Raw genomic sequence first — 25,076 nt, forward strand, 5'->3', positions numbered from 1 at the left:
TTTTACTCTTTTATAGCTTCTGAATTTTGTACCACATAAATATATCCTTTCCTCCAAAGATTAATTATGTCACATTTTAAAAATAAAAGTACAGAGGGAATAAGGAGAATAATTGACAGAAGAATATCTGAATCCCTGTCTTGATTAATTAGACAAAGGTTGCCACTTGCTAAGAATGAGAGGCATAGAGGTCAAATAAAACCACATGGAGAGAGGTAAAGTCATGAAATAGTCACTAAGGACAATGAGCAGAGGCAACAGGATTCACAGCAGTTTTGAAGGCTGCATGGAAAGAGAGTCTCCATAAATTTGTGTTCATACCGTTCTGCTCAGCTATCTAATTCTCTATACCTATATTCAGCAATGCCTGTGTACAAGTAGAATTGTGAAATGTATCCCTGGCTGTCACTCTCCAGGGTGGAGTGGCAAAAGAAAGAGGGGACTGAGGAAATAAAGGTTTTCTCTAGAGTGTAGTTAAGGTGGTAAACCACAGGGTTTGGCTTAGTAGGGAATGAATTATTATCAGACAGTTTTGTTGGATTCAAAGTGATAGGAAAAGTTAGTTATTTACTATATCTTTTAGTTATTTCATTTTTTTTACTTCTACCAAAAAGTGTTGGCAAATGCTTAAATAAATACTGATTGAGAAAAATATATTTTTTAAAGATTTTATTTATTTATTTGACAGAGAGAAATCACAAGAGAGGCAGGCAGAGAGAGAGAGGAAGGGAAGCAGGCTCTCCGCTGAGCAGAGAGCCCGATGTGGGACTCGATCCCAGGACCCTGAGATCATGACCTGAGCTGAAGGCAGCGGCTTAACCCACTGAGCCACCCAGGTGCCCGAGAAAAATATTTTTAATTGAAAAATATTTTATGAATAGAATTGATTCCTGAATATCTTTTGAATTTTCAGGAATTTTCTGAAAAAGTGAATTTTTTACTTCTTTGTGTAAATTGTACTTCAGAAATGTCAGAAAAATAATTCTTCAATTTGTCATGGATAATTATAGGTGCAGAAAAAAAGTAAGACCAGAGGACAGTTAGACAAATAAGCCACAATTTTCATTTCTTCATAGAATATCAATTAGTTGGGGCGCCTGGGTGGCTCAGTGGGTTAAATCCTCTGCCTTCAGCTTGGGTCATGGTCTCAGGGTCCTGGATGGAGCCCCACATTGGGCTCCCTGCTCAGCGGGGAGCCTGCTTCCCCTCTCTCTGTGCCTGCCTCTCTGCCTACTTGTGATCTCTGTCAAATAAATTAAAAAAAAAAAAAAGAATATCAATTAGTTGACTTTGGAGTGTTCCTTTATTATGGTGTAATCAGTTGCCGACATTTCACATATTGTAGCAAAATGTGATTTATAAGCTTACAGATGTCATCCCTAAAACTACCATAAAATTTTAATGAGAATTTTCCGTATTTTAGGAATAGAAGATGAATAAGCCCATAACATCTTCAACATATGTGCGCTGCCTCAATCTTGGACTAATTAGGAAGCTGTCAGATTTTATTGATCCTCAAGAAGGATGGAAGAAGTTAGCGGTAGCTATTAAAAAACCATCTGGTGATGATAGATACAATCAGTTTCACATAAGGTAACGGATAAAAATCTCTTCCTTTTTAAATTCTTACATAACAATCTAGAATGATTAATAGATATAAATATCATCTAATGTTGCAATTCAGAAAATAAAACTCTCTCGGGGAAATAATGCTAATAAGTAACCTCTTTTTTTCCATTTTTGCAATTTTTGGTACTTTCTCCATTATGTCAGCTAGGCTAGTGTTGTGATCTTGAAAATTGGGGAGGGGAAGCGAACCATAAGAGACTATGGACTCTGAAAAACAACCTGAGGGTTTTGAAGGGTCAGGGGTGGGAGGTTGGGGCAACCTGAGGGTTTTGAAGGGTCAGGGGTGGGAGGTTGGGGGAACAGGTGGTGGGTAATGGAGAGGGCACGTTTTGCATGGAGCACTGGGTGTTGTGCAAAAAGAATGAATACTGTTACGCTGAAAAAATAAATAAAATGAGAAAAAAAAAAAAATAAGTTTTTGGGTTAGAATCAAGATTCCCACTTTTACTCTAGTTTTCTGTTTAGCAAGCTGAGAAAGTTTCCTCTGCCTCACACGTGTCACATCCAGATTGAACATAAGGATATTATAAGAATCTCTAGTAAAATCCTACTGTGTAAATTTCTACTTCATCTTAACAGTGTACTTCGAATTGACATTTTAAAGTTGCTTGTAAATATACACATCTGTGAATGGAAGTCTCAGTTCTTAGTGAGGATTTTACAACACTGTCTTCAGATGATCTCATTCTTCATCTCTGTTTATCTCTTCTTGATTTATTATAAAATGCGTGTACAGATTTTATTTTTGTCAGTGATTTCAACCCAAATTCAGCCCCAAATCTGCGTTTGGAAGCAAGAAGAAAAGACATTAATTTGTGATTTTCAGCATTAACCTCATAAAGATCCCTAAGCCTCAACTCCCATCTTAGTCCTTCCAGGAAACATTTCCTCATATGAAGGATAAACATCTTAAATTATCTGAAAGAAACTTAGGTTTAGGAATGCCTTGGTGGCTCAGTCCATTAAGCATCTGCCTTTGACTCAGGTCACGATCCCAGGGTTCTGGGAGCAAGTCCCATATCCAGCTTCTTGCTCAGTGGGGAGCCTGCTTTTCCCTCAGCCTGCTACTCGCCCTGCTTGTGTTCTCTCTCCCTCTCTCTGTGTGACAAATAAATAAATAAAATCTTTAAAAGAGGCAGATTAAGTTGAAAGCAACTTTCAAAAATAATTTATTGATATTACTATTAAAACCTTTTGGAGAATAGTTGAGGCAATGGTGGTGAGGAGAAAAAGCTCTTCTCTACAGAATAATGGTGGCAAATAATTATTGAAAGATTTATAAAAAGTTACCAATTTACAATCATCCATGAGAAACTGATGCATGCTAGATTCATCAGCGTTGCTAATACCACAAGATAAAAAGTTGTTGATGAACAAGATATGCACAAGATTTCGAAGTATTCCACAGGTTACTTATGAATTATGAAGGGTAAAGGTACTTTTATAAAGAAAATATCTGAAGTACACCTCCTTAACCAAGTAATCAAAGTTTGGGTCACTGATAATGGCACAGACTGCATTATGTGGATCTGGTTGCTGTACAGTGGGATGAACACATCACCTAGGTAGTGTTCTTACCAAATTTTTTTTTAAAAGATTTTTTATTTATATATTTGACAAAGAGAGAGAGAGATCACAAGCATGCAGAGAGGCAGACAGGGAGGGGGAAGCAGGCTTCCCACTGAGCAGAGAGCCCGATGTGGGGCTCAGTCCCAGGATCCTGGGATCATGACCCGAGCCAAAGGCAGAGGCTTAACCCACTGAGCCACCCAGGCGCCCCACTTACCAAACATTTTTAACCTGAATTTAATCATGGGAAAGTAGCCAGACAAGTCTAGACTATGAGACATTCTACAGGGTGTTTAGCTTATACTGTAACATGTATGCATGCACACACACACATACACACACACGGGGAGAGGGAGAAGGCAAGAATACAAGTGTGGCAAAGTGTTATCCACTGGCCAGTTGGTGTGTCTAGATGAAAGGGAAACAGTTTTTCATGGTATTCCTCTTTTTTTTTTTTTTTTAAGTTTTTATTTATTTATTTATTTAACAGACAGAGATCACAAGTAGGCAGAGAGGCAGGCAAAGAGAGAGGAGGAAAGCAGGCTCTCTGCCGAGCAGAGAGCCCAATGCGGGGCTCAATCCCATTGCTCTGGGATCATGACCTGAGCTGAAGGCAGAGGCTTTAACCCACTGAGCCACCCACGTGCCCCTTTCATGGTATTATTCTTAAAACTTTTCTGTAAGTTTGAAATTTTGCAACATAAATAATTTGGAGGCAAAGCAGAAAAAAATTGTTAAGTTTTTAAATGTTACTTTTCAAACAAATTTTTGAAGAAGTAAGAATGAAAAACTAATCTGTTTTTCTTTTAATATAATCGAAATATAGTAGGGATCAAAGGAATAATTCTCCAAGTTTATGCATTGTATTCTGTTTCATTAAGCAGAATGGTTTATTAAAAAATCCTATGGCTAGCAGAGTCATAAGTCAGGTAGGGAAGTAATACAGCTTAGTAGGTTGAGAGCACACCCTTATGTCAAGTGAGAGCTGAATTTGGATCTCAGTTTAAATACAGTGTTTTGGCTGTATGGGTCTGGGCTGGTTACTTGACCTCTCCACACCTGGCTTTCTCATTAATAAATGAGTGTTGTATCCATAGTATCTTTGAGAATTTAATGAGTTCATGTGGATGCATCCTGTGGCCCCCAAGCAGATACTCAGTAAGTATTCAGTGTATGTTAACTTACAGTATCATTACCTTCAGCATCTTTTTCCCTTCTGCCTGTCTTCCCGGTTCTCTGTAATTCTTGCTGGTTTTCCTGCTGCCCCTTTCCTTTAATACTGTAGGAGGTACTGTGGGCGAGGCGGGAGCATGGGGGAATAATTCCTATTTTCAGTGAAGTCTATTACATACTAATTTGGGGGTTTTGTCACTTGCTTTTAAGGAGATTTGAAGCATTACTTCAAACCGGAAAAAGCCCCACTTGTGAATTACTGTTTGACTGGGGCACCACGAATTGCACAGTTGGTGATCTTGTGGATCTTTTGATTCAAAATGAGTTTTTTGCCGCAGCAAGTCTTTTGCTACCAGGTAAGCGGAGTGTGAGTAGGGCATCAACAACTAGGGTGGAAAGGCAAGTGACAGAAATAGGAACATGTCTCCTTACTCTTACTTTTTTCTCCTGGTAGATGAGCCTTACATTTGAGACTGCTTTTCATTCTTTCCACGCTCCCCAACTCATACTAGCACCTTAGACATAAGGCACTGTGGACTTGCCACTAAGGAGATAGAGGCTTCATGATCCGGTCTGAGCCCACCATTCAAGTCAGGGAGTTTTGTGTCAGTAGGAAGTTTAGAAGGACAGAAATTCGTTTTTTGGGTTTTTGTGGGTTTTTTTGTGTTTTGTGGGGGTGTTTTGTTTTGGGGTTTTTTGTTTGTTTTTTGTTTTTGTTTGTTTGTTTGTTTTAAGCTCTTGCTTTTTTTCACCCTCAACTTCTACTCCAATGGGATCTGTGACCATGATTTCCCCACATTGTATTTTGTTGGGTCACTGTCTAGGTGCCTTCCTCATAACCTTATTTTTTCCCTCTGATGCCATTTACACCAGCAGTTCTCATTATTTTGTGTGTAGATTCCTGGCTCTATTCCCGACCTCATTATCAGAATTCTTGACTTGGGTTAAGGCCGATGTTTTTAAACACATTTCAGTGCTTCTGATGTAGGTGGCTCGTAGATTTTTTTGAAAACACCACCTTACCCTCTCTACTCGTCTTTATCCAAAACTTACAAATTCTTACTAGGTAGCTTCTTGTGTGTGCTGTGAGAAAAGGAGGTTTAATCTGTGGAAATGGGAATGACATCAAATGAACTGAGTTCCTAGTTTAACTTTTTCATAAACACTTTTTCTTATGAAAGGACAATTTGTATCTTACTTCATTTGGCAGATGCTGTTCCCAAAACAGTTAATACACTACCTCCTAATGAAGCTGTAACGGTTCAGCAGAAACAGTTGCCTCTCTATGGCAAAGACAGGACATTTGTGTTACCTGTGCAGAATCTTGAACAAAATTATATGCCACCTGACTCCTCAAGTCCAGAAAATCCAAGTTTAGAAGGTAGTGATACACGTAAGTAACATTTGCAGTGCCTTCTGCTAGTGGGTTTGTCATTAAAACCATCGTTGCTTTGAAATAAATCTCTCCTTTTGTTTGTGCACACTGGCCATAGCTTTTTTTTTTTTTAAGATGTTATTTATTTATTTGAGAGAGAGCACACAAGCCATGGGAGGGGCAGAGAGAGAGAGGAAGAAGCAGCCTTCCTGCTAAGCAAGGAGCCCGACATGGGGCTCAATCCCAGGACTCTGGGATCATGGCCTGAGCTGAAGGGGGACACTTAAACGACTAAGCCACCCAGGTGCCCTGGCCATAGCTCTTCTGTGGATTTTCTTTTTTCTCTCCTGACTTACTAAGCACCATCATCATTGTATTAGTCAGTGTGTTATCAGTGAGTACAGGCAATAGGACATACAAACAACTGCAGAAGTATGACAAATTGTGAAAATATTTACATAACTTGAAAAGGTCATTTTAGGGGACCTGGATGGCTCAGTCGGTTAAGCGTCTGCCTTTGGCTCAGGTCATGAGCCCAGAGTCCTGGGATGGAGTCCTGCACCAGGCTCCCTGCTCAGCAGGGAGTCTGCTTCTCTCTCTGCCTGCCACTCCCCTTGCTTGTGCTTTCTCTCTCTCTGTCAAATAAATAAATAAAATCTTAAAAAGAAAGAAAGAAAGAAAGAAAGAAAGAAAGAAAGAAAGAAAGAAAGAAAGAGAAAGAAAGAAAGGGTCATTTTATAAAGAAAATAAGTGACTAGAGTTTTGGATGGAGGATCACCAGGCAGAATTCTCAAGATGAAGCTTAAATTTTTATTTTTATTTATTTTTTAAAAGACTTTTATTTATTTATTTGACAGAGATCACAAGTAAGCAGAGAGGCAGGCAGAGAGAGAGGAAGGGAAGCAGGCTCCCCACTAAGCAGAGAGCCTGATGTGGGGCTCGATCCCAGGACCCTGGGATCATGACCTGAGCTGAAGGCAGAGGCTTTAACCCACTGAACCACCCAGGCACCCCTAAATTTTTATTTTTAAAAGATAGCTGTACTCCTATCACGCCTAATCCAAAGTTGTAAATATTTGCATATATATGAAATAATCAAGTTGAAAAAATATTAAGGTTATTAAAACCAATATCTTTTTTATCAAAGTAGTTTTTCCTTATTTTATTGACATTATAGGTTTTCACAGTTTTTCATTTTATGAATTGAAGAATGTCACAAATAACTTTGATGAGAGACCCATTTCCCTCGGTGGCAACAAGATGGGAGAGGGAGGATTTGGAGTTGTATATAAAGGCTACGTGAACAACAAAACTGTAGCAGTGAAGAAACTTGCAGCGGTAAGTTATATGTTTAAGAGTAAAAAGAATTATTTTGTAAGTTTTAAATTAATCTTTGGGAAATATTTCAGTGCAAGTTTTTTTAAACATCATTCTAAGTTGGTAGTTTTTAACACTTAAAAATTTGCTGAAAGCTATGGATCCTGTCCCTACAGAAATGTAGTTAAGGGCATACACATATGAGTATACATATAATTCCAGAAGATTCACAAAATGAAGTTAAGAAGCCCTGTTCTACATAGTGCTTCATGCATAATCAAGATGAAAATGGGAAGATACTAAGAAAATTTTGTAAAAACAACTTTCTTATGTTACTTTTCTCATTTAAAAATAAGCTTAAAAAGTATAATAAAAAAGATTGAAAAAAATTATTGTCCAAGTCCTTCATTCCCATTTCTCCTAGACTTTTCACCATGTACTTGATTTATTATAACTCTGTTATTATATTCTAGAAATATCCATATAATATACATTTATATGGTTAAGATAGTTACCTGTTGTCATATATGTTACAAATATTTTGTAGATTTTGTCTTTTTCTCTTCAAATTTGCTTATGTTTTCTGTTACAACAAATGTTTTCTTCAGAATGCTTCTCATATTATTTCGTTTTGTTTCTATAATAACTCAGTGAGGTTTTTATAGTTATATGGTTTGTAAGGTTTTTTTCCTTCCACTAACTAGCCATGGGACTTTGAACAAATCATTCATATTTCTAGTTCTCAGTTATTCTGTAAAATGGGGAGAATAATGCCTTAGATTTTAAAGAAAGCAAGATCAGCCAGGCCATCTTTTGCACCTCCTTTTAGCTTTAAGAGCTTTGAGGTTATTGTATTGTATTATTTATTCTTTTCTTTTTCAGATGGTTGACATTAGTACTGAAGAACTGAGACAGCAGTTTGATCAAGAAATAAAAGTTATGGCAAAGTAAGTTAATTTGACAACGTAGTAGAGTGGAAAAGAGCAGCTCAAGGAGTAGGAGACCTGGTTTCTCACCCAGAGTGTGCCATGAACTAGTGATATTTCCAGATATGTAGAATTAAACTAAAGGGTTTAGATGAGAGGAATTGAAGGAATTTTGATTCTACAAATCTGTGACTACATATACTCACATGCCTGGAGCTTAAGTCGCACTTGTTTCTTTACATCAGAGCAAAGTTCCAAAGAATTTCAACTATCTTCCATTATCATCTTTGTGGCTCCCAAAATTCATGAGAAATAAGTTATAGAGGTACAAAAATATATATATACAGAATTATCGGCCCTTAGATATGTTAACAACCCTAAACCAGGAAAAACTTGTATGTCAGTATCCTTAGAAGACATGGATCCAGTACGCTTGTCAGTTAGTGAGTGTCATCAGGAAGAGTGAGAGAAACAAATCAGGATTCTATTCTGATAATTATAGTGCAGTGTATTTTATGTGTCTGGTCTCATTTAATTTCATAACAGTTATTATAACCTCCCCTACCTTTTTTTTTCCCCATGAGATTTAGAAACATTATGTAACTTGCCCCAAGGCCACATAGCCAGTAAAAAATCAGTTCTGGTTTTCATATCCAGACCTGTATCCTATCCCTACAGAAATGTAGTTATGGACATACACATATGATGCCAGAGCCTGAGCTTTTTTCTTTCTCATTTTCTTAAATTTATTTTTTTTTACTCCTGAAATGTAATTGACCTACAATGTTGATATTAGTTTCAGGTTTAACATGCCAACTTGACAGTTCTATGCATTACTCACTGCTCACCACAATACGTCTAGTCCCCATCTGTTACCTTACAACATTATTGATATGAATCCTGATGAAATTTACCAATTTTACACTCAATTACACCCATTGCTATAAATTAAGAATTGTGATTGCTTAACCTCAAGATAGAAATAATAGACTGGAATTAATTCGGTCGTAGTAAAAATAATGCACACGGATTAAAAAAAAGAAAAGCCTCTTTCTTTCGGGATTTTTTTCCCCCGTCACTCTGTAATGCTGAAAGTAGTTTGTTCAAAGTAGAGAAATAATAAAAAGCATCTTTTAAATATATCACTCAGAGTGAGCCATGGCTAATATTTTGAGGTACTTGCTTCATGATGTGTGTGTAACTTTTTTCCCATGTCATTAAAAATAATTTTGAAACATTTTATTAGTCTATTAGTTTTAATTTACAGTATTGTACATTAATTATTCAGCATATATGATTATATTTTATTAAACCAGTACCCTCCTAGTTTTGTTTCTAATTTTCAACATTACAAATTAAAGTTCCTTTAAATCTCCTTGTATATAAATCTTTAAATGTAACTCTGCTTATTTTATCAGGTAGAATGCTAGAAGAATCACTGGTTCAGAACACCTGAACTTCTTAAAAACTTTGCAAGTACATGTCCAAATGGCCTTATAAATAAATTATGGTCATTTGCACGCCTATCAGCACTGTATTACAATTTAAATTTCACTGCTACTTTACCACCATTGAATATTCTTACTGTTTCTTAGTAAGTACCAATTTCTGGATCTTACTAGCAGAATGACCCCAGCCAAGTTTCTTAACTATTAGTTTTCTTATCTATAAAATGGGATAATAATAGTGTTTACTTCATTAAGTTATTGTGAGGATTAAATAAAACAGAGCAGGTAAATCACTTATCACAGTGCCTTCTATATAGTACAAACTCAGGAAATGTTACCTACTCATTTTTAAAATGTGCCATTTAAAAGAAAATAAAATGTGCCAGTTTGATGGAAAATAGAGTACTTATTTGTTTTAATTTGCACTTCTTAAAATATTTCTGAGGATTGGGGCACCTGGGTGGCTCAGTGGGTTAAAGCCTCTGCCTTCGGCTCAGGTCATGATCCCAGGGTCCCGGGATCCAGCCCCGCATCAGGCTCTCTGCTCAGCAGGGAGCCTGCTTCCTTCTCCTCTCTCTGCCTGCCTCTCTGCCTAGTTGTGATTTCTCTCTGTCAAATAAATAAAATATTAAAAAAATATATTTATGAGGATAGACTGATTTCAAATTAAAGTCTGATTTGAAATCATTAAATCCCAGAATTTTAGATGATTTTATATCAGCAAAGTGAGTAAGCACTTGGATGGAATGTATATCATGTTCGAAGTTTATTTCTAGGCTCTCATATATTTGCTCGTTCAATTCTCACAGCATCCATGTTACATAGTAGGGTTATTATCCACATTTGGTGAAGTTGCTGAGGCTCAGTGAGATGTTAACTTGTTAAGTGTTAATTTGGCCTATAAATCAAATATCGGGGGGGGGGGCGGCAGAGCTGAACTTTAAACTTAGGACTTTGCCCAGTTTTCTTTCTACTCTACCACAGATACCTAAGGTTTTGTTATAGTTCAGCTCTCTTTGGTTTTATTCTTTTCAAGTAGATAAAACTCAAATTAGGTTATAAATAATAAGATATCATTAAAGATCAACTATGTGTAAATTAGGTGTAGTTAGAGATCAGATGTCTATAAATCAGTGCTTTGGATATGTTAGAAAATTCTTGAAAGGGTTGTCATAGCAGTTTCAACAGACTTCTTGAAATCTTTCCTGTAAAACTATCACTGAAAATTGTGTTACACAAAGGTAATGATCAGACCAGTCCTTGACCAAACTATCACAAGTTTCAAAGTTCTAAATTATTGAGCTTTTACTATAAAATAGAAACAGTAGGTGCCTGGCTGGCTCAGTTGATCTCAGAAGAGCATTTGATTCTTGACCTCAGGGTTGTGAGTTCAAGCCCCATGTTGGAAGTAGAGATTACTTAAATAAATAAAATAGAAAAAGGATTTTCTCCTAATGTTGATCAGTATTGACAAAGAACGACAGAAAATTATAAATGGTTACAATAAACAAACATGTTATAAACATATGTATCATAATATATATAGCATATCATTATTTTCTTGTGCTTTTCTTCTGTTAAAGCTCTAAATTGAATAACCTCCAACCAACAGCTGAATATATGTATGTGTCATAATAATTTTGAGTGGCAAATTATTTGTTGTAGGTGTCAACATGAGAACTTAGTAGAACTGCTTGGTTTCTCAAGTGATGGAGATGACCTCTGCTTAGTCTATGTTTATATGCCCAATGGCTCATTGCTAGACAGGCTGTCTTGCTTGGTAAGATATTTGTTCATCAGATTGTTTGGCTTTCTGTTTATGTATTGGAATACTAAAATTCACCTTGTGACAAGATTATTTAAACCACATTAATCTTAACATTTTTCCTGTTCTTTGAAAATTATATGGTTGGTAGATAAACAACTGGGATTGCTATGTTGTAATGATAATCTTAAATACAAAATTACCAGTCAAGACAAATCTTTGAAGGAGCTCCTATATATTTTTATTGTCAAATAAGAAATGCTGACTCTGACTTGATCTTACTTAGAGATTATTTTTGAACAATTTTTTAAAAATTACAGTCCCAAATTCTTGGTGATATAATATCATTTTCAGTAGTTGCTTGGGAAAATGTTCTGTTCTATATTTTCTATAGATTTTTTATCCTTTTTTTTAATGGGTTGGTTACTTCATAAGGATGATACTCCACCACTCCCTTGGCATATGAGATGCAAGATTGCTCAAGATGCAGCTAATGGCATCAGCTTTTTACATGAAAACCATCATATTCATAGAGACATTAAAAGGTAAATGCTACTCTAAAAAGTGTTTTTGGAAAACCATCTTTGTAGAATAACTTGCTCTCACTCTTTCTATTCAAATTTCATGTGCATGTCAACTTACAGTACTCCTTGAAAGCTCTTCTCATTAAAACATCTATAATCTCCTTTATTCAAAACCCACTGAGCTATTTTTAGTACTCATCCTACATGATCTTTTTTTGAGTAGCATGGCATTTTGTTTCTCTTGACTACTTTTGCCTTGTCAAAATTACTTTCTGGATCACCGCTGTTTTCTGAATCACTGTCATCCTCCATGCGTGCATTTCAATTTTCTTTCTTCTTGCATAAATAACCAATATTAATTAAGCACCTACTATGTGCTAGGCACTATAGATAATATAGTTAGCAAAAGTAACACATGTAGTATTTGACATCAATCAAATGATCACTAATAATAGAAAATTAGTAAGTAGTACAGTGTTTAATGTACAGTATTAGTATAAACAAGAGTTCTCTGAGGAAGTGATATTTTAGCAGAGATCCAAAGAATGAGTAGGAAATAAGTGAGCACAATTTGAGGGTAACTACAGAAGGTAGGGAGAAAAGCATTCTAGACAGAAGGGACTGCATTTTTAAGACCAGTATTGAGAGGTAACATGAAAGCATAGACAAATTTTAGGAAGTGAAATGAATACAGTATAACTGAAATGCAGAAATTAAAGGAATGATTGATATAAAATAAAATTATAGAAGTCATCCTGGAGCTAAACCTATAGCATCTAACAGACTAATGTAAGGACTTTAGTTTTATTATAAATATAATCGGATGCCACTGAAAAATTATAAGTAGAGATGTGGCATCATGTTTAAGTTTGGAGAAGATTCCTTTGACTTGAGTGTAGAGAACAGTTTGTAGAAAGGGCTAGTTAGGAGGCTATCACAGAAGTCTTGGTGATAGCAGTTTATTATGAAAAGAAGTGAACAGATTTGAGAGATTAAGATGGCAGGACTGGGTGCTGGGTGTCTCAGGTGGTTAAGCGTCTACCTTCGGCTCAAGTCATGATCCCTGGGTCCTGGGATAAAGCCCCAAGCAGGGAGCCTGCTCCTTTCTCTCTCCACTCATGTTCTCTCTCACTTGCTCAGCTCACTCTCTTTTGCTCTCACTCTCTCTCGAATAAATTTTTAAAAATCTTGGAAAAAAAATAAGATGGGAGGACTTGCTGATATCTTGGCTGCAGAAGGATCAGAAAGAGGGACATGTCAGGAATGACTCCTGGATTTCTAGCTTCCTGAATTGCATTCTGAGATGATTGTGGCATGATTCACTTACATAGAAAGCACTGGAAGAGGTTGATCAACCAGGTTGATGGTTGAGAATGTGAAATCTCTTTTATACATGTTGTGTTTAAGATTCTTTTAAGATACAGAAGTGGAGGGGCGCCTGGGTGCCTCAGTGGGTTAGGCCTCTGCCTTCAGCTCGTGTCGTGATCTCAGGGTCCTGGGATTGAGCCCCATGTCGGGCTCTCTGCTCAATGGGGGGCCTGCTTTCCCCTCTCTCTGCCTGCCTTCCTGCCTACTTGTGATCTCTCTCTCTCTGTCAAATAAATAAATAAAATTTAAATAAAAAGATATAGAAGTAGAAATGTTAGTGTCATATACAGATATGGAGCTGAAAAAGTCTGAGCTGAAGATATAAATTTGTGAATTACATATAGTTGATAATTGAAGACCTATTATATGATTGTAGTCTCTTAAGGAGAGATAGAGATTAGGAAAACATCCCAAGATTTAGTCCTGAGGAACTTTAAGACTTAATGGCCAAATAGAAGAGAATGATTTCAAAAAGGAATCTAAGAAAGTAGGCACAGAAAGGTCAGATGAGAACCTGGAGAGTATGGTATCTGTGAAAATGAGGAAAGAGAATATTTCCCAAAACGGACTAGTCAAAAAAAAATGTCAGTTGCTTTTTAGAGGTCAGGGTGAGGACTGAAGAATCACCATTTGGTTAGTGCCCTGAAGAGCATTAGCGTCTTTACAGAGCCCTATTTCTGCATAGTGACTGGGCAGAATTCAGGATGTATTTGAGGAGTGAGTGGGAGCTAGAGAACCGAAATGTGAGTGTAGACAAGTCTTTTATGATATTTAGATAGTGAAGGGTGATTGCTGGAAATAATGTGTCATTCAGGAAACTTTTTTTAAGATGGCAGAGACTAAAGCATGTTTTTATGCCTATGGGGAAAGGGAGATGATAAAATAGAAGAGAGAAGTGAGATAATTTATGGAGTGAGGTTCTTGAGAACATAGGAAGGAGTCCAAGTAAAGGGATCAGCCATAGATGAGAGGACAGCACAGTCTCTCATCCCTTACATATTGGTGTGTTTCCTCCTGTTCTCACCTCCTGTCTCTTCTGTTCCCACAAAGTGTTCTTGCTGACATTATATTGACTTCACCTGCTATCTATGTGTGGGTGACATCAAATCTGTATCATCAGCCTCCAATCCTATATTTTCAGTATCTCCAGACCAAAAACACCTTGCCTCAGTGTCCTACAGAAGCCTCTAAGTTAACATATCAGAAATCAAATTCATTTTCTCTTCCAAACCAAAGTCTTCTTCCCGTATTCCCTTCCTGGTCAAATGAAGTCACTATTCCTCCTGTCTCCCAAGCTAAGGACTTTCTCATTCCTTGCATCAAACTCATTATAAAGTTTGTTGAATGTGCCTCAAAATTCTCAGTTCCTTTTTTTACTTCCAGTGTTCTTTCTTTATCCAGATTCTCACTATCTCTCATTTGCTTTAATACAAGCTTTCCTGGTCAGTCTTTACCTAGTCTGTTCCACTTCTCAACTATTCACTACTATACCACCAGATTATGTTTTTAAAAATCAAGTCTAGGGGCACCTGGGCAGCTCAGTGGGTTAAGCATCTGCCTTCAGCTCAGGCCATGATCCCAGGGTTGTAGGATTGACCCCCCAAGTCAGGCTTCTCGCTCAGTGGACAGTCTTCCTTCTCTCTCTTCCTCTGCCCCCTCCCTGCTTGTGCGTGCTCTCTCTCTCACACTCTCTCAAATAAATAAATAAAAATCTTCAAAAAGAAATCAAGTCTAATAGCACCAATTCCTTGCTACGAAAGCTTCTGCTGGCATCCTGCTCTCATAGGATCAAATTCATATTCTCTCCATGTTTTGTTGGCACCAGTTTCTTTTTTTTTTTTTTTTTAAGATTTTATTTCTTTATTTGACACAGAGAGATCACAAGTAGGCAGAGAGGCAGGCAGAGAGAAAGAGGGAAGCAGGTTCCCTGCTGAGCAGAGACACTGATGCCGGGCTCCATCCCAGGACCCTGAGATCATGACCTGAGCCAAAGGCAGAGGCTTAACCCACTGAGCCACTCAGGCACCCCTCATTGGCACCAGTTTCTTGAAATTGATCATATGTTTTTATGTTTTCATCACTCTGCTCATCTTGCTCTATTTGCCTGAAATGGCTTTTTTCCCCTCATTTAACCCTCACCTTCTAATAATTCTTTAAGACTAAGCACACTGTTCACCCTCTCCTTAGAATTTTCTCCAGTTCTTACAGGCATGTGGTTCTCTCAGCATTTTGTACCTAATATCACCATTATGGAGTATTTATTGGATTTTTAAAAATTATTTATGTACCTTTTTCATAGACAAGATTTGAAAATCCCTTCTCCATGCAAGACTGAGCTTAAATACTATTATACATAGTGATTCCTTGATAAAAATTTTACTGAATGCAACTATGCATGTATGAGCGAATGCTTGTAATGAATAAATGAAGACCTTTTAACCATGTTCTTTCCTCTTTGAAAGATTTCAGATAGTACAAAAAAAAAGAATAACACCCGAAACTAATATAACTGCGTGTTAACTGTACTGGAATTAAAATTAAAAACTTAAAAAGAAGAATGAAGACATGAATAATTGAGACACTTTGGTTGGAAATTTGTTTTTAAGTGAGTTGAAAAATATTAGGAAAGGAATAAGAATGGTGCTTTAGGAGACCGAGGGAAATTTTCCCTGTGATAAATTATTTATGAAATAATGAAAATATCTCTCACTGATGTGGACAATTTTATTTCATTTTTATTCTCCTAAAATTTTTCCTTAAGAAACAAAAAGGGAAAGAAAAAGATCTTTTCTTTCTTTAATCTGAAACCTAGATTTATTTATATGAATTTCAAATTTTTATGATATGTATTATAAAATGGTATAGTCTGTAACTATGTACATATGTTCTGTATATATATAAATATGAACTGTTTGACTTGCTCGAAAAGAAAAATATTTTTTTCTTTTCAGTGCAAATATCTTACTAGATAAAGACTTCACAGCCAAAATATCTGACTTTGGGCTTGCACGGGCTTCTGAGAAGTTTTCCCAGACAGTCATGACTAGCAGAATTGTGGGAACAACAGCTTATATGGCACCTGAGGCTCTACGAGGAGAAATAACACCCAAATCTGACATCTATAGCTTTGGTGTGGTGAGTTTCACATATATATTTAGTAAAAATAATCATTCTGGCTATAACTGTGAAATTGAAATAGAATATTTTGGAATACCTGTCTTGCTTAGCTTTGTTATATAAATGTGTGTGTTGTTTACTTTAACCCTTAGTTAAATGATAAAGTTATAAAAGCTTCTCCAAATTTGTGGAACTCTTAAAAATGGATTTCTGAAGTAACTACAAGAAATGACGTTTTTACTACACTATCCTCATGAATTAGTATGAAGCTTACATAAAATTAGTGAATAAAACAGAGATGCCTGGGTGGTTCAGTTGGTTAAGCATCTGCCTTTGGCTCAGGTCATAATGCTAGGGTCGCCAGATCGAGTTCCGCATCGGGCTCCCTGCTCACTGGGGAGCCTGTTCCTCTGTCTGCCATTCCCCATGCTTGTGCACATGGTCTCTCTCTCTCTCTTTCTCTGACAAATAAATAAAAATCTTAAAAAAAAAATTAGTGCACAAAACAAATCATGTCATACAGCACACCTTTTAATGTCATATTTTTAAATGAAATATTTTTTTAAAGATTTATTTGTTTATTTGATAGACAGAGATTACAGGTAGGCAGAGCGGCAGGCAGAGAGAAGGAGGAAGCAGGCTCTGATGCGGGGCTCGATCCCAGGACCCTGGAATCATGACCCAAGCCAAAGGCAGAGGCTTTAACCCACTGAGCATTCAGGCACTCCTAAATGAAATATTTTTAAAAAGACATTCACTTTGGCATTTTCTGATCTACTGGTCTGTTCTGAATAACTTTTAAGATGGAGTGAGTGGGAGTGGTTGGAGAAATCAAGTTCTACTTCATCTTATTTTTGTGTATATGTTTCCTATATGGAAATTTAACTTCACAGCACTGTGAAGGTAAGGCACAGAATTGTAGGATATGCCTAAAATTTAGAAAATAATATATTCTAAAACCCAGAGAAAATTATTTTTGTGAAAAGTCCCCTGCAAGACAGGAGAAAGAATGTCCAGAACACATATTGAGTGGAGCTGATTATTTAATAAGTTGCTAATAGAAAAGTACTGCTTGTGGGGATTGGTGGAACCCAAGGTTTCTGTGAGGGAGTGGTGGTGAGAAATGACCAACTCATGTCCTTTCTGCTTTTTCTTTCTTTTTTTTTTTTTTTTAAGATTTTATTTATTTGAGAGAGAGAGAGAGAATGAACGGAGGGAAAGGGCAAAGGGAGAGAGAGAGGCTCTCAAGCAAACTCCCCACTGAGCAAGGAGCCCAGTGTGGGGCTCCATCCCAGGACACCAAGGTCATGATCGGAACTGAAACCAAGAGTCGGACACTTAATGGACTGAGCCACCCAGGTGCCCGGTCCTTCCTGCTTTAATGCCTAAAAGGCATAATGCAATGTATGGAAATGATTAATCAGATTTCATAATCAAGATCCATATTCTTCAATTTATGTTAATTTAAAACAAAGACCAAAAAACGATCCATATTCTTTTCAAATGTTGTCTTGAGTGTGATAGTAACGGACTTTTTTTTGTCTTCATAGGTTTTATTAGAAATAATAACTGGACTTCCAGCTGTAGATGAGCACCGTGAACCTCAGTTATTGGTAACTGAAAGATTTATTATTTTTTCCAGCCCTTTTCTCTTTGCATTTATAATCTAAATTTATATGGGTAAATTTGGCATCTAGCAATGTCTTTTTCTATTGGCAATCTTTTCATTGGCAATTATAAAGTGGCATATGGAAAGAGCATCACATATTTCTAATCTCAGCTCTGCCACAAAGTATTTGTGAAGCTTGGAAAAGTCACATATATTCTATGTTCTGGGTAAAACTGGAATAGAACTGTATGACTTTTTTAGGTCTTCTACAGTATATTTTTATTTTGTTTACTTTCGGGGTGATTACTAACAGCTTTTTCAGCTCAGAGAGGAAAAACAAAATGGCATCCATTCAGATTTGTATCAGAATGGAATTGCTAAAAAAAAAAAAAAAAAAAAAGAATGGAATTGCTAGTAGAATTTTCTGACCATTTCCCTAATGGAATTTTATTTATAAAGTTATGATAGAAAAAATTTCCTGTGTATTTTATTAGGCACTCATTGGCAATTATATAAATAGACTAACTGAATGCTAAAACCATAAGAAAATTATGCCTTATCTTTTTTTTTCCTGTATAGTAAATTTTAAGAACCTGGAGGGTCTTTTTATAAAAATAAAAAATTACAGAAATCTTTTATAATGTAAAGACTTCAGAAATATTTACTATCATGAGTAAGTTTTTCTTAAAACTTAAAACAGTGTAATAATTACACTGACTTTATTCTAATTTATGTATTCTAATGAGGCAAACCAGTGAGACAAATTCAGATAATATATGTATAACAGATTATTCCCCTAGAATGGAGATTAGAAAGTCAAAGGGTATGATATTTTTACTCAAGGGATTGATGCCATTTTTCACTTTAAGAAAAGCAATAAATATGATATCTATATATTTAATATTGTTACTGGTGTCCCTTTCTAAAAAATACATTATAAAACCTTCTATTGGGGCGCCTGGGTGGCTCAGTCAGTTAAGTGTCTGCCTTTGGCTCAGGTCATGATCTCAGGTTTCTGGGATCAAGCCCCACATTGGGCTCCCTTCTCAGAGGGGATCCTGCTTCTCCCACACTCTCTGCCTACTGCTCCCCCTGCTCATGCTCTTTCTATCTCGCTCTCTGAAAGAAGGAAATAAATAATCTTAAAACAAAACAAAACAAGGGGCGCCTGGGTGGCTCAGTGGATTAAGCCGCTGCCTTCGGCTCAGGTCATGATCTCAGGGTCCTGGGATCGAGCCCCGCATCGGGCTCTCTGCTCCGCGGGGAGCCTGCTTCCTCCTCTCTCTCTGCCTGCGTCTCTGCCTGCGTCTCTACCTACTTGTGATCTCTCTCTGTCAAATAAATAAATAAAATCTTAAAAAAAAAAAAAAAAAAAAAACAAAACAAAAAACGTTCCATGGTTCCCTGGATATGCATTAATTCAGTATTACTTGTTATATAACACTTCCCATTGAAGTATATTTATAGAACATAATATTATTGTGAAGGTTATTATTTGCATAATATCTGGATTTTTTTATAATAATACATAGTGATACTTTGTCCTCATCAAGAAATAAAATTATCTGTCCCATTGGGTGTTGGGCATCAAGACAGAAGCCTGGGCTGCAGATAGAGTTTTGGAGCCATTAGTGTCAGGCATAGATAAAGCTTTGGATATATGTTGGATTATACAGAGAAAGTGTGTGCATTAAAAATACGGGAGGATGGAGGAAAAGAAAAAGAACTCTGTTTTTTCCTACCTTGTAATTTTTTATATTTTTAAGCAAATCCACCTGTCTAAAGGTCTAAATCCTTTTTCCTGAGACTTGTTCCACTTTTAAAATGTTATAAAAGCTTCAAACCTGTGGTTTGAGTAAGTATGAAATCCAGAAAAACACAGAATCCATCTCAGTCATAAGTTTTACACATGACCACATAATAGTGAAAAATCATAAAACCTTAGGGATGACTATACTCTTCCACTTATTCTTAACGTTTGAAAGCAGTATGACTATAAACTAATAAGATGTTATCACAAGTATAACCAAAAGGGAGTGATCCTTCAAAGAAGCTTTGTATCACTAGATTATGCCATCACTCAAATGCTTTCAAAATACATTTGGAAGAGTTTCTGGAGAGTTTATAATTGACCTCATATAAATAGTCTTTTTCATGATATTAGTTTCTGAGGGTTGCTGTAAAAAAAACTTAACACAAACTAGGACTTAAAGGGACTGACATGTATTCTTTCATAGTTCTGGAAGTAAGAAGTCTGAAATCAAGGTGTTGTCAAGGTCCATCTATATTCCCTCTGGAGGGTCTGGGGGAGACTCTTGCCTCTTCCAGCCTCTAGTGGCTGCTGGATTCCTTGACTTGAGGCTACCTCACTCCAATTTCTGCCTCTCTGGTCTCATTATCTTCCCTGTGTCTGTTTTCTTCTCTTTTTGTCTCTTAGACAAATGCTAGTCATTGAATTTAGGGCCCATGTGGGTAATTTCAGATGACTTTATCTCAAAATGCTTAACTTAATTATATCTGCAATGACCTTTTCTCCAAGTAAAGTCATATTCATAGATTCTGGGGATTAGGACTTGGACATATTGATTTTGGGGCCACTGCTCAACCCACTACATCATCCTTATCCTCATCTTCATCCCACCACATAGTCCTTGCCTCTCTCCCTATATATTACTTTTTTATCATGGCCCTGTCCCCTTTTTCCTTCTGTCTTTTTCACTTCAATTCAATAATTTGAGTACCTATAGAGAAATTTGCCTATGCAGGGAGGAGGAGTCTGGGTCCAGAAATTGGAATTGCTTTATCAGGAGCACATCAGGAAGCAAATCACCCTAAAAAAAAAAAAAAAATTTTTTTTAAAAGGAGAGCAAATCACCCTGAGCCCCTAGTAAATGGGAATATGAGAGCCCTTAGCTCAGCAACATAAATACAAAAATTAGAAGGCAGATGGCTGATAGTATCTAAAAGCTGTGTGTGTATGTATCTATGTATGAATATATGTATAAATAAATAAATAAATAAGGTTTCTCCTGTATGTCTTTAACTCTTAGTAAGTTTATAAAAATAGTAAAATGAGTACATTAGGAAGTAGATTAAGTAATTCCATTTACATTCTGATTTCTTTGACTTTTATTTGAAACTCCTAATGAAGTTTTAACATTTGTTTTGGGATGCCTGGGTGGCTCAGTCCGTTAAGTCAGCTCAGGTCATGATCCCAGGGTCCTGGAATCGAGTTCTGTGTCAGGCTCCTCACTGAGCGGGGAGCCTGCTTCTCCCTCTGCCTCGGCCTGCTGTTCCCTCTGCTTGTTCTCTGTCTCTCTCTCGCTTTCTGACAAATAAAATAAAATCTTTTAAAAAATTTTTGTTTTAAAGCTAGATATTAAAGAAGAAATTGAAGATGAAGAAAAGACAATTGAAGACTATGTTGATACAAAGATGAATGACACTGATCCCACTTCCATTGAAGCTATGTACTGTGTTGCTAGTCAATGCTTGCATGAAAAGAAAAATAAGAGACCAGACATTAAGAAGGTACTATTTTTTATATTTATTTAAAAAGTGAAGGAGGTAGGGTTCATCTTTTTTTTCTAAGTTTACATTGCAAACCAATTATTTAATACAGTTTTTTTTTCTGTCTTTCTTTTTGAAAGGTTCAACAACTGCTGCAAGACATGACAACTTCTTAAAATTTTACTGGAATAGACTCTTGGGTTTTTTGGGGGTTTTTTTGTATACACCTGTCTGAACCATTTTTTAAACTAAAATTTTGTTCTTGTAAAAGTTCTTTTGAACCTTTAACCAGGCAGCATGGAGCAGGTTAGTGGCTATTAAAGCTTGTATAGGACCCCCAACAAATATACAAGCAAAAGTAGAGCCACGATATCCACCCTAAGCTCTAGCTTTTTAGTGTCACCCTCAGTTCTTGAGTAATCCCTCAGACCTCTCCTTGGAGCCTCACCAAACATGGTTTGAAAACTACAGAATTAGCAACAAGGAGGACTGGACCATAGGGTGAAAAGACCCTAGGCCAAAGCCCAGTTCTGCTGCTAATTTGCTGTAGCGCTTTGGGCATAGCTTTGAGCCTTGGTTTTTTTTTTTCTCACTGGTATCATTAGGCTGGTATCTCTTGTGCTTCCCTGACAGGTAGTCATGAAAATCAAATGAGGCTGCATAGGTGCATGCACTTTGTAACATGTAAAGTGATATAAAGTTTAAAGTTTAGATACAATCCAATTATAGTCATTTATTTATAGGATCATGTTCAGAGTATGCTATTTTAAGTAATCATTCACCACTAACCAAACATGCCCTGATGTTACTTCCATGATGATATCGTCAACATTAGATTATGTTACCTGGCAAAAATGAAAGAATTTTGCAGATGTTGTTAAGGTGCCTGCCTAATCTACTGACTTTGAGTATCAACATAGAGACTCTGCTGGGTGAGGCTGACCTAATAAGGTGAGTTCTTATAAGAAGCCTGAGAGATTATCCCATGGGCCTTGAAGAAGTAAGCTACTATTTGTAAGAAGGCCATATTGGCTAAGCCCTAAGGGTGGCCTTCTAGGCTGAGAGCTACCTTCCAGCTGTTACCCAGCAAGAAAAAAACTAAGACTTGGGTTGTATAACCATAAGAAACTGAATTCTTCTAGAAAAATAACTGTTTTTCTTCTCATATTTCTGACCCACTGGTTTGCTTGCTAGCCAACTAAAATTTTTAAATTTTTCTCAATATGTCTATGAGAATCAAGCAGGTAATAGGAACAATTAATAAATGTTTTGCCTTACTTTTCTGATATATAATTAAGAGGAATATCAGACACATTTTAAAGTATTATTGCCCTACCCACTTTCTGGCCCTGTAACCATAAAAAATGGCCATAGATCTCAGGGATCTGTAGTCCTTTTTATTAACTTTTAAAACACAGCATACGTCAGAGATATGGACAGTTTGATTCCAGACCACCACAAAAAATGAGTATCACAATGAAGTGAGCCACATAAATTTTTTGGTTTGCCAATGCATATAAAATTTTCGTTTACACTACACTGTAGTCTATTAACTATGCCATACCATATGTTTAAAAGAGTAATGTACATACCTTAGTTTAAAAATACTTTGCTACTAGAAAATGCTATCATCTGAGCTCACAGGGAGCTTTTTGCTGATGAAGCGTCTCGCCTCCACATTGATGGCTGCTGACTGATCAGGGCAGTGGTTGCTGAAGGCTTGGGTGGCTGTGGCAACTTCTTAAATGAAGTTTGTCCCATCAAGTGACTCTTCCTTTTACAACTTCCATGTAGCACGCAATGCTGCTTGATAGCATTTTAGCTACAGCAGAGCTTTTTTCAAAATTTGAGTCAATCTTCTCATACCCTGCCACTCCTTTATCAACTAAGTTGATGCAATATTCTAAATGTTATGTTGTCATTTCAACAATCTTCACAGCATCTTCACCAGGAGTAGATTCCTTCTCAAGAAACTACTTTCTCTGCTCATCCCTATGAAGCAACTCCTCGTTTGTTAAAGTTTTATCATGAGATTGCAGAAATTTAGTCATGACTTAAAACTCTACTTCTAATTCTAGTTTTCTTGCTTTTTCTACCATATCTGTAGTTACTTCCTCCACTGAAGTTTTAAACTCCCCAAAATCATCTATGAGTGTTGGAATCAACTTTCTTCCTATCAGTAATAATTTTCCCTTTCTTATCATTCATGTGTTCACTATAGTAGAACTTTAAATTTCCTTCAAGAAATTATTCTTGGGGTGCCTGGGCTGCTTAGTGGGTTAAGCCTCTGCCTTTGGCTCAGGTCATGATCTCAGGGTCCTGGGATTGAGCCCCACATTGGGCTCTCTGCTCAGGGGGGAGCCTGCTTCCCCCCCTCTCTCTGCCTGCCTCTTTGCCTACTTGTGATCTCTCTCTCTGTCAAATAAATATATAAAATCTTTTTAAAAAAAGAAATTATTCTTTGCATTCACAACTTAGCTATCAGCTTAGCTATCAGCTTTTGACATGTCTTCCTCACTATACTTAATCATTTCTGTCCTTTGATTTAAAGTGAAAGATGTGATACTTCCTTTCACCTGAACACTTAGAGGCCACTGCAGGGTTATTAATTTGCCTAATTTCAGTATCATTGTGTCTCAGGGATTAGGGAGGCCCAAGGAGAAGGAGAGAGATAGGGGAACAGTAGGTCAGTAGAACAGTGAGAGCATACACAACATTAACCAATGAGTTCACTGTCTTATATGGGCACTGTACTTGGTGCCCCAAAACAATGACAATTGTAACAGCAAAGGTCACTGACCACAGATCACCATAACAAATATACGAATAACAGTTTGAAATATTGCAAGAATTACCAAAATGTGGCACAGAGACACAAAGTGAAGAAATGATTTTGGAAAAATGGTGCTGATAGACTTGCTCAACCCAGGGTTACCATAAATCTTCAGTTTATAAAATCTGCAGGATCTGCAAAGTGAAATAAAATGATTTATGCCTATAAGTATGTATTTTCTTTTTTTCCACTTTACTGTGGTATAATTGACAAAATTATATATAATTCAGGTGTTCAATGTGATGTTTTGATATATATGTATATATACATTGTGAAATGATTGCCACAAGCTAATTAACACAGTCATCACTTCACGTAGTTACCTTTTTTGACTTTTTTGGTGTGGTGAGCACATTTAAAATCTACTTTCTTAACAAATTTCAGTACACAATACAGTATTATTAACTATAGTCATCAACCTATACATGAGATCCCCAGAAGTTATCATTTCATAACTAAAAGTTTTTATTCTTGACCAACCTCTGCCCCTACTTCTTTAAAGTCTGTACTATGCCACTGTAAGAACGGACCCAGATAGAAATGGCTTTTTAATCATTCAAATTCTAATGTCTAAAAGTGATCAATATGGAGACAATAACAATGAATCTCCAATATTAATGCTAAGATTTCATTCCTTTAATGAAATTAGGAAAAAATTATCTCATGAAATACTCTGACCTAAAACAATAATTAACAAATAAAATTTTAAAAAAACAAATAAAATTAATTCAACAAATATTCATTGATTGTTTTCAATTGTCCAAACACTTATAAAAGCAATGAACATATAATAATGAACAATACAAAGTCCTTGTTTTTTAGGAGTTTGTTCTCAGGAGAAAAGTCTCTGTTAGATGGAGATGAGACACTGAGATGATAATTTACAAGTAAATAAAACAAGATCAGGTAGTGA

The 25,076-nt window shown here is 36.5% G+C and overlaps 1 protein-coding gene across 2 annotated transcripts in view; it reads left to right on the forward strand.

Moving 5' to 3' along the window:
• The window catches only part of IRAK4 (interleukin 1 receptor associated kinase 4), a 30,423-nt gene extending 6,721 nt beyond the window's left edge, over window positions 1-23,702 (forward strand). For both annotated transcript variants that reach the window (XM_046013591.1, XM_046013592.1), the window contains exons 2-12: window positions 1,424-1,593; window positions 4,582-4,727; window positions 5,582-5,764; window positions 6,924-7,084; window positions 7,946-8,010; window positions 11,103-11,217; window positions 11,638-11,747; window positions 16,046-16,229; window positions 17,762-17,824; window positions 21,193-21,351; window positions 21,471-23,702. In XM_046013591.1, coding sequence (XP_045869547.1) covers window positions 1,433-1,593; window positions 4,582-4,727; window positions 5,582-5,764; window positions 6,924-7,084; window positions 7,946-8,010; window positions 11,103-11,217; window positions 11,638-11,747; window positions 16,046-16,229; window positions 17,762-17,824; window positions 21,193-21,351; window positions 21,471-21,506 — 1,383 coding nt within the window. In that variant the 5' untranslated portion in view covers window positions 1,424-1,432 and the 3' untranslated portion in view covers window positions 21,507-23,702. The remainder of the gene's footprint in view (window positions 1-1,423; window positions 1,594-4,581; window positions 4,728-5,581; window positions 5,765-6,923; window positions 7,085-7,945; window positions 8,011-11,102; window positions 11,218-11,637; window positions 11,748-16,045; window positions 16,230-17,761; window positions 17,825-21,192; window positions 21,352-21,470) is intronic.
• The last annotated feature ends 1,374 nt before the right edge of the window (window positions 23,703-25,076 follow it).

Source organism: Meles meles, chromosome 7 (genome assembly GCF_922984935.1).
Source record: "Meles meles chromosome 7, mMelMel3.1 paternal haplotype, whole genome shotgun sequence".
NCBI classification, from domain to species: domain Eukaryota; kingdom Metazoa; phylum Chordata; class Mammalia; order Carnivora; family Mustelidae; genus Meles; species Meles meles.